General features: G+C 41.9%; 1 protein-coding gene across 1 annotated transcript in view; it reads right to left on the bottom strand.

The window, feature by feature from the left end:
• LRRK2 (leucine rich repeat kinase 2) overlaps positions 1-16205 on the bottom strand; it is a 149997-nt gene that overhangs the window by 42227 nt on the left and 91565 nt on the right. The window contains exons 32-34 of the mRNA XM_029047252.1: positions 14018-14219; positions 9099-9187; positions 3074-3261 (exon numbers count right to left, since the gene is read on the bottom strand). Of these exons, the coding sequence (XP_028903085.1) occupies positions 3074-3261; positions 9099-9187; positions 14018-14219 (479 nt within the window). The remainder of the gene's footprint in view (positions 1-3073; positions 3262-9098; positions 9188-14017; positions 14220-16205) is intronic.

The following is a 16205-nucleotide window of genomic DNA, read 5'->3' as shown; positions in this document are numbered from 1 at the left end:
ACAGTGCCTGGCACCCAGTAAGCACGTAAATACCACAATTATTATTATTATTATTCATTCATTCAATATTTATTGAGTGCTTAATGTGTGCAGAGCACTGTATTAAGCGCTTGGAAAGTACAATTCAGCAACAAATAGAGACAATCTCTACCCAACAACGGGTTCACAGTCTAGAAGGGGGAGACAGACATCAAAACAAGTAAATGCCACTTTATTGAAAGAGCATTGGAGTAAATTCTTGTGTCCGGCAGTCAGTCAATCATATTTACTGAGAGCTTACTGTGTGCAGAGCACTGAACTAAGTGCTTGGTTTTATACAGCAGAGTTGGTAGACACATTCCCTGCCCACAACAAGTTTACAGCAATGTTCCTTTTCTCAGTCCCTGGAAACAAATCCTATATCACTCTGGGTTTGGCCAACACTTTCTTCAGGATTAGCAGATTCCTATCTCCCTCTAGACTGTAAACTCATTTTGGGCAGGGAACGTTTCTGCTCATTCTGTTGTATTGTACTCTCCCAAGAGCTTAGAACAGTGGTCTGCACGTAGTAAGCGCTCAATAAATACCACTGACTGATCGATTCCTTTACGCTGGCTGGAACCAGGCTATTTCAGTTGGCTACTGGAAAGGGTCTGACAAAACACTGGCCAACCTGAGCAACTGTTTAGAGAGAGCTAAATCAGGACTGGATGTTAGCTAAGAAACACGGGCTCCCTTCCTGATCCCTGCCACTGTTGGGGAGAAGTGCTGTTCTTCGGTACAAGACTGGCTGAACAAACAACGGCAGAATACATGCAAACAATGTTAAAATTCTGGGAAAGTTGGGGCTTTTGAATGAGGAACAGCCATACAGAGGAACCCAAAAACTGTTCCTTCACCCATAATAATGGACTGGATAAGATCTGTCACCAGTGAATTACTGTGGTCTTTGTTAAGCGTTTACCACATGCCATGCACTGTTGCGTGCACAAAATGAGCGGATCAGACAAAGTTTCCATCCCACATGGGATAAAAAGTCTAATAATAATAATTATTACTATGGTATTTGTTAAGTGCTTACTATGTGCCAAGCACTGTTCTAAGTGCTGGGGTAGGCACAGGGTAATCAGGTTGTCCCAGGTGGGGCTCACACTTTTAATCCCCATTTTACAGATGAGGTAACCGAGGCACAGAGAAGTCAAGTGACTTGCCCAAAGTCACACAGCTGACAAGTGGCGGAGGAGGGATTAGAACCCACGACCTCTGACTCCTAAGCCTATGCTCTTTTCAGTAAGCCATGATGCTTCTCTAACAGGTATCTCATCCCCATTTTTACAGATGAGGAAACAACGCACAGACACAAGTGAAATGACCTGAACAAGGTCACCCATCGGATAAGTGGTAAAATTGGGATTAATAATGTTGGTATTTGTTAAGCGCTTACTATGTGCAGAGCACTGTTCTAAGTGCTGGGGGAGATACAGGGTAATCAGGTTGTCCCACGTGAGGCTCACAGTCTTCATCCCCATTTTACAGATGAGGTAACTGAGGCACAAAGAAGTTAAGTGACTTGCCCACAGTCACACAGCTGACAAGTGGCTGAGGCGGGATGCGAACCCATGACCTCGGACTCCCAAGCCCGTGCTCTTTCCACTAAGCCAAGCTAAATACCATTATTATTATTATTGTTCTAAGTGCTGGCATAGGTACAAGCTAATTAGGTTGGACACAGTCCATGTCCCAAAAGGGGCAGACAGTCTTGATCCCCATTTTACAGTTGAGGTAACTGAGGCCCAGAGAAGTGAAGCGACTTGCTTAAGATCACACAGCAGACAAGTGGCAGAGCCGGGATTAAACCCCAGATCCTTCTGACTAGGGAATCCTCTCAGGTCTATATTGTATCCACTGGGCCACACTGTTATGTTGGTATTTGTTAAGCGCTTACTATGTGCCGAGCACTGTTCTAAGCGCTGGGGTAGACATAGGGGAATCAGGTTGTCCCACATGGGGCTCACAGTCTTAATCCCCATTTTACAGATGAGGTAACTGAGGCCCAGAGAAGTTAAGTGACTTGCCCACAGTCGCACAGCTGACAAGTGGCCGAGCCAGGATTCGAACTCATGACCTCTGACTCCAAAGCCCGTGCTCTTTCCACTGAGCCACGCTGCTTCTCTAAGAGCTGAGGGTAGAGAATGAGATGCAAGTAATGAGTAATGAGTAACAGAAAATTACTGTTTCTCTAAATTCCTCCCAATTTTAGTTTTGAGAGCTTCTTTTGGGCCAGGGATGATGTCTGAAGTGTCACCCTTGTCCTTTTACCAGGGTTTAGTATGGTGTTTTGCCCCATGTAAATCCTTGACACTTTTATTTTTCTAATGGTATTTAACAGAGCTTACTATGTGTCAAGCACTGTTCTAAACACTAGATTAGGTGCAAGTTAATTAGGTCAGACACAGTCCCTGTCTCACATGGGGACAGTCTAAGTAAGAGGGACTATGGGATTTTAATTCCCATTTTACAACTGAGGAAACTGAGGCACCGAGAAATTAAGTGACTTGCCCATGTCACACAGCAAACAAATGACAGAGTGGCAGCTTTAGAACCCAAGTCCTATGTCTCAAAGGCCCATGCTTCATGCACTAAATAATAATGATGGCATTTGTTAAGAGCTTACTATGTGCCAAGCACTGTTCTAAGTGTTGGGGTAGATACTAGGTAATCAGGTTGTTCCATGTGGGGCTCAGTCTTAATCCCCATTTTACAGATGAGGCAACTGAGGTACAGGGAAGTTAAGTGACTTGCCTAAAGTCACACAGCTGACAAGTGGCGGAGCCGGGATTAGAACCAAATGCAATCAATATATAGAAATGTGTTTATGATCATGGAAGTCAGGGTTATGGTTAGGACAAAAATTATGATTATGATTTAAGGATTATGTCTGATGGTTGGTTTGGTTGACTCTTGGAATGTTGAATGTTGCTTAGACTTTTGATGATTGGATGTGTCGACACAATCTGCTTAGCCGTTTTTTGTGAGTGGTTTGTTACAGTGTCTTTTCACAATACTGGAGCATATTTAATTTTCTTTGATTTACCTGCTTGGAACAAGTAGATGTTCTTCTCCTATTGGCAAGGCAATTTGGAACTTTTCCAAGAGTTTAAAATACTGTGACATGTAGTTCTGGGGAAATCTGCTCTTCTTTGCAAGGAACTTTTCCACATCTGAGCGCTGAATAATTCCCTTGGGATATTTAGAGAAGCCTTCCACTTTCACTGTCAAAATCTGAAATGAAAAAGATCCCTGCTCAGCAAGTGCTAGAACTGGAATTTATCTTCTGAATATCTCTGACAACAGCATGTTATATCTTATCATGCAGGGAAAATGGTCACAATCATCATTAAATTATACCACTCAGCTGCCCTAGGCAGGGTGAAGGAATTTAGATACCTATCATTTTCTGTGCTGCAACTAGTTGTACACTTATCCATTCCAAATTTAGGTTCTTGGTAAAAATAATAATTATTTTGGTATTTGTTAAGCGCTTACTATGTGCTGAGCACTGTTCTAAGCACTGGGGTAGATACAGGGTAATCAGGTTGTCCGACATGAGGCTCACAGTCTTAATCCCCATTTTACAGATGAGGTAACTGAGGCACCGAGAAGTTAAGTGACTTCCCAAGGTCACACAGCTGCCAGGTGGTGGAACGGGGATTAGAACCCACAACCTCTGATTCCTAAGACCGTGCTCTTTCCACTGAACCACACTACTTCTCTAGTTCACATCTTGGTGGTATTGGCGAAACTGGTTAAATTATTCCTCAGGCTATTGATTTTCAGTTCTCTAAAGGCACAAACCTAAGTGTCTATTTTCCTTTTTTAAAAAGTTGTAATGGGAGTAAAAGGTTTCAGATCTCCCACAAGTACACTAAGACTACGCCATTATCACTTTGAGTTATGTCAACTCCAAATAAGCCACAACAGATTTTTGTGCTCTTTTCAATACATACCATATCAACCTAAAGAATTAGTACAATTATTGTGTAAGATGCTCAATCAGTAGTATTTATTTCCTGGAGGGTACTAAGTCATTGGGAGAATAAAATAGTACAAGAGGCTTGCAATCCAGCAGAGAAAATAGTCACTAAAATAAATTATACACAGGAGGGAGAAGGAAAGGAGGAACGAGTTAGAAGTGATAACGATATGCATGTAGGCTACATACACAAGTGAAACTAGAGAAAATGTATGCAATTAGGTGGTAAAAGGGTAACAAAGTGGCGGTTGGGAGGGGTTGCAAATTGGAGAAATTAGAAATTAATAGGGGAAGGCCTCCTGAAGGACTTGTGATTTCAAGGCTTTGAAGTAAGGGAGACCTGTAGACTGTCAGAGACAGATGCAACTAAGAGGTCAGCAGTGGTAGAAGTAAGAACTGGAACAATTTTTACCCTCCTCATCGTGCAGAATTATTACTTCCTCGATAATATCCCAGCCTCAATCTTTTAAAAATATGTGTTCTGGAACTTTCCCATATAATTAATTGTTGTATCTATTAAGAGCTTATTATATGCCAAGCACTCAGTAGAGCACCGGGGTAGATATATGATAAGCAGGTCAGACACAATCCCTATCCCAAAAGTCTAAGGGCTCAGAGTCTAAGGAGGAGGGACTGTGACTTAATTTCCATTACAGATGAGGAAACAAAGGCACAGAAGTTAAGTGACTTGTCCAAGTTCACACTGCAGAGAAATGGCAGAGACAGGCTTAGAACCAGGTCCTCTGATTCCTAGTTCCCTGCTCTTTCTAACAGAGTAGATAGAGCACAGTCCTGGGAGTCAAAAGGTCACAGATTCTAATCCCAGCTCCATTACATGTCTGCTGTGTGACCTCGGGCAAGTCACTTTACTCCTCGGTGCCTCAGTTACCTCATCTGTAAAATGAGGATTGAGACTGCGAACATCACGAGGGACGGGGACTGTGTCCAGCCTGATTTGCTTGTATCCACCCCATTGCTTAGAACAGTGCTTGGCACAGAGTAAGCGCTTAACAAATTACCAGTTATCATTATTATTAATAAGCCATGTTACCTGTTCTGAGATCTTCATTCTATTTCTAGCCTGCAGTCAAACAAAAAAATTGAGAAGAAGTACCAGTATGAAGCACGTACTGGCTGCAATGAACTGTACTAAATGCTTGGGAGAGCCCGTTGTTGGGTAGGGATTGTCTCTATCTGTTGCCGAATTGTTCTTTCCAAGCGCTTAGTACAGTGTTCTGCACACAGTAAGCACTCAATAAATATGATTGAATACTCCTCCTCTTTCCCCTGGCTCCCTCTCCCTTTGGTGCAATCTGTGCAATGGGGTCTCTGACATTTGACATTTGCTTCACCCTCAGCCCCACAGCACTTATATACGTATCTATAAGTTATATGCCGTGAACTATTTATCTATATTAATGTCAGTCTCCCCCTCTGTACTGTAAGCTGCTTGGGGCACGGAACGTGTCTATAGTAAGCGCTTAACAAATACCAACATTATTATTATTATTATTATCAACTCTGGGGTATTGTTCCCTCCCAAGTGCTTAGTACCATGCTCTGTACACGGTAAGCACTCAATAAATATCATTGAGAGATAGAAGACACATTCCCTGCCCATGAGGAACACTACTTTAAATTAAGTTGTAGGCTGGCCTTTTAAAGCTTAAATGAATACCAAAAAATACAGATATGCTTTGAATGCCATGTACTTGATGATTTAACAATGATCTTGATGAATATCAATTTTTTGCTTTTCATCTTAGAAACTTTCCAGCCTAACTGGAATTTGTGTGGCTAGATAGTACCCTTCTCTCACAAGTTTAAAAAAAAAAATATTTCCCTAATTCCTCTGTAGGTTTTGCATTCATTCATTCATTCACCCAATCGTATTTATTGAGCGCTTACTATGTGCGGAGCACTGAATGAAGCACTTGGTATGTACAATTTGGCAATAGATAGAGACAATCCCTGCCCAACAACGGGTTCACAGTTTTAACGGGGAAACAGATAACAAAACAAAACAAGAAGTCTGGCATTAATATCATCAAGATAAATAGAATCATAGATATATACACATCATTAACAAAACAGAGTAATAAATAAAATATGCAAATATGCACTAGTGCTGTGGTGAGGGGAAGGGGGTAGAGCAGAGGGAAGGAGTAGGGGGGATGAGAAGGGGAAGGAGAGCAGAGGGAAAGGGAAGGCTCAGTCTGGGAAGGCCTCCTGAAGGAGTTGAGCTCTTGTAGGGCTTTGAAGAGGGGAAGAGAGTTAATAATGATAATAATGTTGGTATTTGTTAAGCGCTTACTATGTGCAGAGCACTGTTCTAAGCGCTGGGGCAGATACAGGGTAATCAGTTTGTCCCACGTGAGGCTCACAGATAATCCCCATTTTACAGATGAGGTAACTGAGGCACAGAGAGGTTAAGTGACTTGCCCACAGTCACACAGCTGACAAGTGGCAGAGCCGGGAGTCGAACCCATGACCTCTGATTCCGAAGCCCACGCTCTTTTCACTGAGCCACACTGCTTAGTTTGGTGGATGTGAGGAGGGAGGGCATTCCAGGTCAGTGGTAGGATGTGGGCCAGGGGTCGACAGCGGGACAGGTGAGAACGAGGCACAGTGAGGTTAAGGGTAGCAGAGGAGTGAAGTGTATGGGGTGGGCTGTAAAAAAGAGAAGGGAGGTGAGGTAGGAGGGGGCAAGGTGATGGAGAGCTTTGAAGCCAAGAGTGAGGAGTTTTTGTTTCGTGGGAAGGTTGATAAGCAACCACTGGAAGTTTTTGAGGAGGGGAGTGACATGCCCAGAGTGTTTCTGTAGGAAGATAATCTGGACAGCGGAATGAAGAATAGACTGTAGCGGGGAGAGACAGGAGGATGGGAGATCAGAGAGGAGGTTGATGCAATAATCCAGTGAATATTATGAGAGCTTGTACAAGCACAGTAGCAGTTTGGATGGAGAGGAAAGGGAGGATCTCGGCGATGTTGTGAAGCTGAGACCGGTAGACGTTTGTTTTTTATACCGGGTTTCTGGCTGCTATTTAATCATTTTTCATACTTGATTAGTTTCCTACGCAGGCCTTCTCACACATACCAAATGAATGTAGCAGAAAGATTGATCACTTAAAATGCCCTGCTTTAATAGGTTTGATGACTCCAATCCCTTATAGTGCTTTAACCTGAGCTCATTAGAGCTCTGTACCATGAAACTGTGATTCTCCTCACCTCAGTGTTGTTTTCCATATAAAATCGAGCAACACATTGGTTTTCTGGATGGGAGTCAGCTTTAATGTGCCTATATCTCTCAAGCTTCTCCTAAAAGCTTCATTCAAAAAGGGTAGATATCTTGGTGCATCAATAGAAAATGCAAATGCCAGTTTTAAAAGTATGGCTTACCCATGGCATTACACAGTAAGCGTTCAATAAATCCGACTGAATGTATGAGTGAATTAATTCTCATTTTACTGGCATTTCAGAATATGAAGCTTTCAAAATAATTTTGAATCTGACAAAATGTTATTAGGGGTAGCAAAATTTTCACTAAAATTTCCACGTCCCCACAAAATGCCAACGTGTTTGCTATTCTATCAAAAATGAGAACTAAATACAATAAGTGAGATTCCAGGGCATGAAGTGCACATAAAATCAACAAATGTGCATGCATATTGCTTCCGGCCCTGAAGTTCATCATTCAGAGATTCTGCCAAAAAGGACCAGAGAACTGCTAGAATAATTCCCTGAAAACAGAACTTGGGAACTATCGGTCAGTGCTCTTGGCTGTCCTTAATGGTTAGGGTAATGCAGGACTTTGAAACAACAATTACTCTTCCCCCTTCAAAGACTTACTGAAGGTACATCTCCTCCAAAAGGCCTTCTCTAACTTGGCCCTCCTTTCCTCTTCTCTCACTCCCTTCTGTGTCACACTGACTTTATTCACACCCCCCCAACCAGCCCCACAGCACTTATGTACATATATATATTTATATTGATGTGTGTCTCCCCCTCTAGACTGTAAACCTGTTGTGGGCATGGAATGTGTCTGTTTGTTGTTATATTGTACTCTCCCAAGTGCTGAATACAGTGCTTTGCACACAGTTAAGTGCCCAATAAATACCACTGATTGATGATTTCTGAGGTTGGAAGGGCCCAAATTATTTGGGGACACTATTCTCTACTGCTAGAATTGCTCTCGGAAACCAAAGAGCAATCAGATCAGAATGGGCAGCACAGGCATATCATGCTTTCTGGGGCTCACGTACTTTCAAGTTGACATTCTTAGCAGCAACTAGGATAGCTGCCTAGGATAAGGTCCACAGATAGTCAAATATGATGGGAGCATGTCAACTTAATGGCCCCAGTATAAAGATCACAAGACACACCTGCCTCTGTTCAATCCTATATTACTAAAAGGCTAATTACAATACACCAGATACTTTTCAAGTCCTTTCATAAAAACAGAGAAGTAAAATTCGGCTCATATTAAGTTGCATTTCATCCTAGTCTCACCTACTCCACAAACTTCTGGATGTTTCTTTTTCTACATGACCTATAATGAATTTTTGATCATTTAAAGTTAACCTGGAACAGTTTAATTTCTAGCTTAAAGCATTAATTTGCTGTCTCCAAACAAACCTCTAAAATTCCCCTTCCCTGAAGGATTTTTTAGAAGTTCACCTATTATGCTTATCATGAATCCATATTAGGGGAAATCCATCCTCTTCCTTTGTTTTTAATTGATTTATTTCATTCAATATTTAAATTTCAATCAATCAATTCGTATTTATTGGACACTTACTATGTGCAGAACATCGTATTAAGTGCTTGGGAGAGTACAGTTAGAATTGGAACACATAATGTCTACTCTCTAGAGTGTAAGCTCATTGTGGGCACGGAATGTGTCTGTTATATTGTACTCTCCCAAGCGCTTAGTACAGTGCCCAGCAAATAATAAGAGCTCAATAAATACAACTGATTGATTGAAATGAGCTTAGGTCTAACCTATACCTCATAAATATTCCAATTAGCATTCAGTCAACCAAAGATGAAACCCAGACTTTTTAAAGTGTACTCTAAGACATTTTACCTGTGCCATGATTTTGCACAGCCATCTAGGTTCCACAAAATACAGATCACTTAACTGCAATGCTGGATCTTGAAAATGTAGTAACACGCCTGCAAAACAAAAACATAACGCTCTGTACATCTGTCCCACAAGGTGGTGGTATAATACTTCAAAATTTCCACACAGTAGCCATAAATTGTAGCAAAACTCTATAATGGTATTAGCAAGTAAATCCACGATAATCCTGCAGAATAAAACAGAAGTCCTTCTTTTATGTTTCCCAATGCACAAATAGAGGGGGGAGATTTTACTATGTTGTAATTGGCATTTATTCAATATCTATTATTACAAGCCCCGAGATATTGCACTACTGTTATTTTACCAGTCAAAGAATGTTTTACACTAATAATTGGCACCAAGAACAGTGGATGTGCCCAATTTCAGTTCCCCCAGGGGAAATGGCACAGCATGTGCCACGTTCCCACTTCTGGGTTCACGGTGGGGTGGCCGTCTATGTTGACAGCTGGGGTATCAACAATAGCTGAGCCAGTCCCAAAGGATGAGAGGAAGGCCGAACGGGAGCCCCAAGGCTTTCCAGGACAACCGTTCCAAACAAGAAACAGTCCCGGAGCCCCAGAAAGGCCAACGACAACCGAGAAATCAGCACCGAAGATCTTGGGAGGAAGAGCTGTGGTTCGGAGTTTTTATCCTGCCTCTCAATAGACCTACAGCAAGGTTCTCTAAAGAATAATGATGATGATAATAATGATAATAATAAATAATTGTGGAATTGGTTAATGTGCCAAACTATGTGCCAAACACTGTTCTAAGCGCTGGAGTAGATAAAAAATAATCAGGTTGGATACAGTCTGCGTCCCTTATAGGGTTCACGGTTTTAATCCCCATTTTACAGATGACAGAACTGAGGCGCAGAGAAGTGAAGTGACTTGCCTAAGGTCGCATAGCAGTCAAGTGATGGAGCTGGGATTAGAACCCAGGTCTTTCTGACTCTCAGGCCCGTGCTCAACACACTAGGCCACTCTAAGGGTTCATTCATTCATTCATTCAATGGTATTTATTGAGCACTTACTGTATTAAGCGCTTGGAATGTACAATTCTGCAACAGATAGAGACAATCCCTGCCCAGTGACGGGCTCACAGTCTAGTTCAGCTCTAGGCCAGGGCGGTAGAATGGAATTTTTGCCACAGAGGGGTTGGTGACAGCTCTCTGCGGCTGCCGCTGAAAAGGAGACGATACGCCTCTGCTTTAATGGTCTCGACAGCGGCTTCTGTGCTGCTGTCACGGCCAACAGGGCTTCAGATGAACTGGTGCTGGGAAGGGGAATCCGAAGCAGCGGGAAACGCTTCATTCGTGCGAGAAACATCCTCCTGGACCCAGAGGGGCCACTTTGCTGGCTGCCGCTGCCGCTCAGGGAACGGCAGTGACGAATTCAGCTAAAGCTGCCAGGACCGCCAGCCCAGACGCAAATGATGAGGTTGGGCAGTGGCAGCAGACGTTAGTCTATACTGAGGTTGAGGAGGAGACTGGAAGCTCCTTGAGGGTAGGGACTGTGCTTATCAACTGCATTACACTGTACTTCAATCTCTTCTGTTTGGCTGCCAACCTCCCGCCCACATCCTGCCTCCGGCCCGGAACGCCCTCCCTCTTCATAACCGACGGGCAATTACTCTCCTCACCTTCAAAGCCTTATTCAAGGCACATCTCCGCTAAGAGGCCTTCCTTGTCTGAGCTCCTTTCCTCTTCTACCCCTCCCTTCTGTGTCCTCTTGACTTGCTCCCTGTATTCATCCCTCCTCTCTCCCCTACAGCACTTCTGTACATAGCTGTAATTTTATTCATTTATATTAATGTCTATCTCTTCCTCTAGACTGTAAGCTTCTGTGAGAGGAAATGTGAGAGAAGCTTGTTATATTGTATTCTCTATTGTTATATTGTATTCTCCCTAGTGTTTAGTACAGTGCTCTGCATACAGTGAGCACTCGGTAAGTACAATTGACTGGGTGACTGACTCCCAAGTGCTTAGTACAGTGTTCAGCACACAGCAAGCTCTCAATAAATAGCGCTGACCGAATGATCAGATGGAGAAGCAGCATGGCACAGTGGATAGTGCACGGATCTGGGAGTCATAAGGTCATGGGTTCTAATCCCTGCTCTGCCACTTGGCTGCTGTGTGACCTTGGGCAACTCACTTCACTTCTCTGGGCCTCAGTTACCTTATTTGCAAAATGGGGAGTGAGACTGTGAGCCTCACATGGGACAGGGACTGTGTCCAACCCAATTTGCTTGTATTCACCCCAGCGCTTGGTGCAGTGCCTCACACAGAGTAAGCACTTAACAGACATCACAATTACTATTATTAAGTATTGTCTTCTTAATTGTAATAATTATGTGTCCTTTAAGTCTGCTAATAAAGGGATTTATAGCTAATATTTTTTATTTGAACTCAGTTCTAAAGGGCTGAAAAATGTTAGGTTGAAACTGAGCAGAAAGAGTATCTTTTTCTGGAAATTGTCTGTTTCTAGTTGCCTCATGACAAATACATAATTTATTCAGTTGTCCACACAATTGTCAACAGGTTCCCACAGTTCAGCTGGATGTTCCACAGCCCCAGCATGTCTACCAAATCTTTGGATTCTGGGGATTTTGGAACCTTAAAGCCTTCAAAGTGGCTGTTCGGCAAGAAAGGCAGAGCTTGGGAGTGGAAACATCTCAAGTCCCATCTGTCAATCAAACAGATCCAAGTGCTTAGTACAGTGCTCTGCACATAGTAAGCGCTCAAAAATACTATTGAATGAATATTTGAAGAGTAAGATTCACGAAGGTCTGTAAAGTGTGATTAATGGTAAGGCACTCAAAAACCCTTGGTTTTAACTAAATGAGATAATCCCTATTAAAGTCGGATACTTAACATTACATTTTCCCTTTGCATATTTGGGCCAAATGTGAAATTTTTTACAGGAAAGTGTTCTTCATAAAATGTGACAACTGCACAACAGGAAAATAAATTTTCCTACATCCCCTGAGGGAGCAGGGATGTGTCTAATTGTCACGTGTGTATGTTCTGCACCATTAGGCACTTAATAAATACTATTACAGCTAATAATAATGATAATTGTGGTATTTTTTAAGTGCTTATTATGTACTAGGCACTATACTAAGTGCTGGGGTAGCTTCAAACAAATCCAGTTGGGGAAAACATTCCCTGTCTCAAACAGGGCTCACAGTCTTAATCATCATTTTATGGATGAGGTAACCGAGGCCCAGAGAAGTGAAGTGACTTGCCCAAGGCCAGCCAGCAGACAAGTGGCAGAGCTGGGATTAGAACCCATGACCTTCTGGCTTTCAGGCCCCTGCTCTATCCACTATGCTATGCTGCTACGAATAAAGTAAGCTCTTGTTATAGCAGAGGAAGATTCATTATTCTATAGCATTTGGCTAATGTACACATCCTTTAAAAACATTTAAATACATTTTTAAAGAACTAAAGTTTATTGTCACACTATTCAAGAAGTGGTGGGGGAAAAGATCTATCAAATATTTTCATTTTTCCAATACCTACAAAGAAAAAATCCACACCAAAGTAGGTATCCCAATTTGCGAGACTTTGTTTTAAAAGGCAAGTATCTCATATTTGCCTCTCAGACAAGCTTTCCTTTACTATATTGCTATATTTGAGGTTCATAAAAAATCTGTTTTGTATAATAATAATTGTGGTTTTTGCTAAGCACTTACTATGTGCCAGGCACTGTACTAAGCGCTGGGGTAGATACAATATGAACGAGTTGTACACAGTACCTGTCCCACATAGGGCTCCCAGTCTCGAACCCCATTTTATAGATGTGGTAATCAAGGCACAGAGAAGTTAAGTGACTTGCCTAAGGTCACACAAGTGATAATGTTGTCTTGTTCTTGTTTCGTTCTGATTTACTCTGCCGTCTCTCTCCCCCGATTAGACTGTGAGCCCGTCACTAGGCAGGGATTGTCTCTATCTGTTGCCGAACTGTACATTCCAAGCGCTTAGTACAGTGCTCTGCACATAGTAAGCGCTCAATCAATACTATTGAATGAATGAATGAACAGCAGACATGAGGCGGCGCCAGGCTTAGAATTTAAAACCTAGGTCCTTTTGATTCCCAGGCCCATAGTCTATTCACTAGGCCATAAGCAATTTGTTTAACTTGAGAGAAGCAGTGTGGGCTAGTGGAAAGAGCAAAGGTCTTTGGAGTCAGAGGAGCCTGGGTTCAAATCCCTGCTCTGCCATAATAAAATAATGATAACGCTGGTATTTGTTAAGTGCTTACTATGTGCAGAGCACTGTTCTAAGCGCTGGGGAAGATACAGGGTAATCAGGTTGTCCCACGTGAGGCTCACGGTCTTCACCCCCATTTTGCAGATGAGGTAACTGAGGCATGGAGAAATTAAGTGACTTGCTCACTGTCACACAGCTGACAAGTGGCAGAGCCAGAATTCGAACCCATGACCTCGGACTCCCAAGCCCGGGCTCTTTCCACTGAGCCACGCTGCTTCTCGTGCTGCCATAGTTCTGCTATACGACCATGGTCAGGTCACTTAACTTCTCTGTACCTCATTTTCCTCACCTGTAAAATGGAGATTAAATCCTACTCCCTCTACTTAGACTATGAGCTCCACGTGGGACAAGGACTATGTCCAACCTGAATATCACTCCAGTGTTTAGTATAGTGCGTGGCATATAGTAAGCACTTACAAATACCATAATTACTAATTATGAAAAAAATCTACTTTTTTTTTAAATGATACTACAAATTTTTAGGCTCTCTGAGGAAGCTTTATTACTATGAACCATTTCATTACATGGAAGTTCTGTCAAGTTCATAAATTTTCAGGTAAATTGCTCTGCCTAAACTTAGCAAAGTTAAAAATAAAAAGTGAATACATACCTGACTCATTGAGGAAGTGAACTGCATGAGGAAGTTCATTTTCATCCAACTGCAGCTGGCTTGCCTGGACTAATCTTAATAAGTCTTTCTTGTCAATCACAGGAAATTCAACTGGGACATTCTGACGTTGCAATAAAATTATCTTTTCAAGTTTCAGATAGCTGTCTGGAATTAGCTGACCAACTACAGGCTGATCTCTGATCTGTACAGATGTCAATGATAAACTTTTAAAACCCATTTAATTTACATTTTCTCAGATCTGCAGGTAAATTAAACAGGAACTACTCAAGATACAGTCAAAGAATTCTGACTAATCATGTTTTTAAGAAAATCAAATAATGTGATTACTAAAACAGTCAAATAAGTTTGGTTTTGTAAATGCACATAGACTTTCAAAAAAAGTTAAACTAAAGAAAATAAGTAAAGTCAAGAAGATTGAAAAAGGAGAAATCAGGTCAACGGAACAGGCTGAACAGGAAGTCCACATCAAACTAGACCAGGCATCTGAGCACAGCATAAACAAAAGGAGAATTACCAAAATTGTTCATTATAGAGCTTTTAACATCAACTTGCATGCAACACGAGTGCCAAATATATGAAAAGTCTAAAAACTGCATTAAAAAATGGAAAAAAATTACATGAAAAATGTGTCCTCCCCCAAGAATTAGAACTCACTGAATGAGGGAAATGACCCTGTCTTTTGTAAAATTCCATTTTACTATTTGAAATGTGCTTTTTGCTAGCTGGAAAACAACACTGAAACCTGGAAATAGGAATGACAGAAGCAAGTCTTTTCACTCGTGTAATGCCATTTTCTGGGGAAGTCTCACGTCATGCTCGCGAAACCTTCAAGACATTCTTGCTTATGTGCAAGAATGTGTAATGTGCAAATAACGGGAGAGGGGGTTAGCGCTCTGTCGCATTTCCTGGAATTTAGTCACTAATTTGGGGCTCCTGTGATCAAAATGGTCTGCACTGGAGGAAATCAGATTATTCCAAATGGCCTGGATGAACACATTCTCTGTAAAATGGATTTCTTTACTTCATTTTGGATGTAGTTTCATAACAGATCTCTGCTGCCTCTCTGCTCCCCCTTCACCTCCCCCCTCAGCTAAACCCCCTTTCCCCCCTTTCCCTCTGCTCCTCCCCGTCCCCTCAGCACTGTGCTCATTTGTATATATTTTTATTACCCCATTTATTTTGTTAATGAGGTGTCCATCCCCTTGATTCTATTTATTGCGATTAAGTTGTCTTGTTTTTGTCCATCTGTCTCCCCCGATTAGATTGTGAGCCCGTCCCTGGGCAGGGATTGTATCTGTCGCCAAATTGTACACTCCAAGCTCTTAGTACAGTGCTCTGCACATAGTCGGCGCTCAATAAATACTATTGAACGAATGAACAGATGTCAAATTTTTCCACTTTAAATCAACAGAAAATATGGCCATGAAACAAATGCTACTTAAGGCCACAAGGTGGCGGTGTTCGGCCATCTCTCTACTTTCTAATTTGTGTACAATTAGGTCTGACAAACACTTGTCCTGAAAAACTGTCCCTAAACTTAAATTATGACACTGAAATGACACTGAAAATATCACACCTTATTTTTTTCTGCAATATTCCTTGAAGGTGGCAGGTAGTGATACCCAATTTCCATCACCTAGAACACAACCATTACCTCACCACTGACCTCCAAACCAAAATAATTTTCCTTTGTATCTCTTAATCCCTACAACGCAAATCATCAATCCTTCATCGACCTCTTTCTCCTCTTCTGCTCTCATCACTAAATGGGTCAAGATCTAATTCGGTTCTGTAAATTACAGGCTCCGATTTCAAGGACTTTTTCTGACAGAAAACAAAACACGAAGAAATAACAGTCTCCTGGCTCCGATGATTCCGGCTCGGCCTCTTGTCAGCTCTGTGACTTTGGGCAAGTCATTTCACTTCTCTGTGCCTCAGTTACCTCATCTGCTAAATAGGGATTAAGACTGGGAGCTCCACAAGGGACAACCTGATCACCCTGTATCTACCCCAGCGCTTAGAACAGTGATTGGCACAGAGTAAGCACTTAACAAATACCAATATTATTAGTATTACTGATTATACTTATCAATAATGATAATAACGATGGTATTTTTAAGCACTTGCTATGAGCCAGGCACTGTTCTAAGCACTGGGGTAAATACGA

The sequence above is a fragment of the Ornithorhynchus anatinus genome, chromosome 2 (genome assembly GCF_004115215.2).
Source record: "Ornithorhynchus anatinus isolate Pmale09 chromosome 2, mOrnAna1.pri.v4, whole genome shotgun sequence".
NCBI classification, from domain to species: domain Eukaryota; kingdom Metazoa; phylum Chordata; class Mammalia; order Monotremata; family Ornithorhynchidae; genus Ornithorhynchus; species Ornithorhynchus anatinus.
This window is presented reverse-complemented; position numbering and strand designations above follow the sequence as displayed.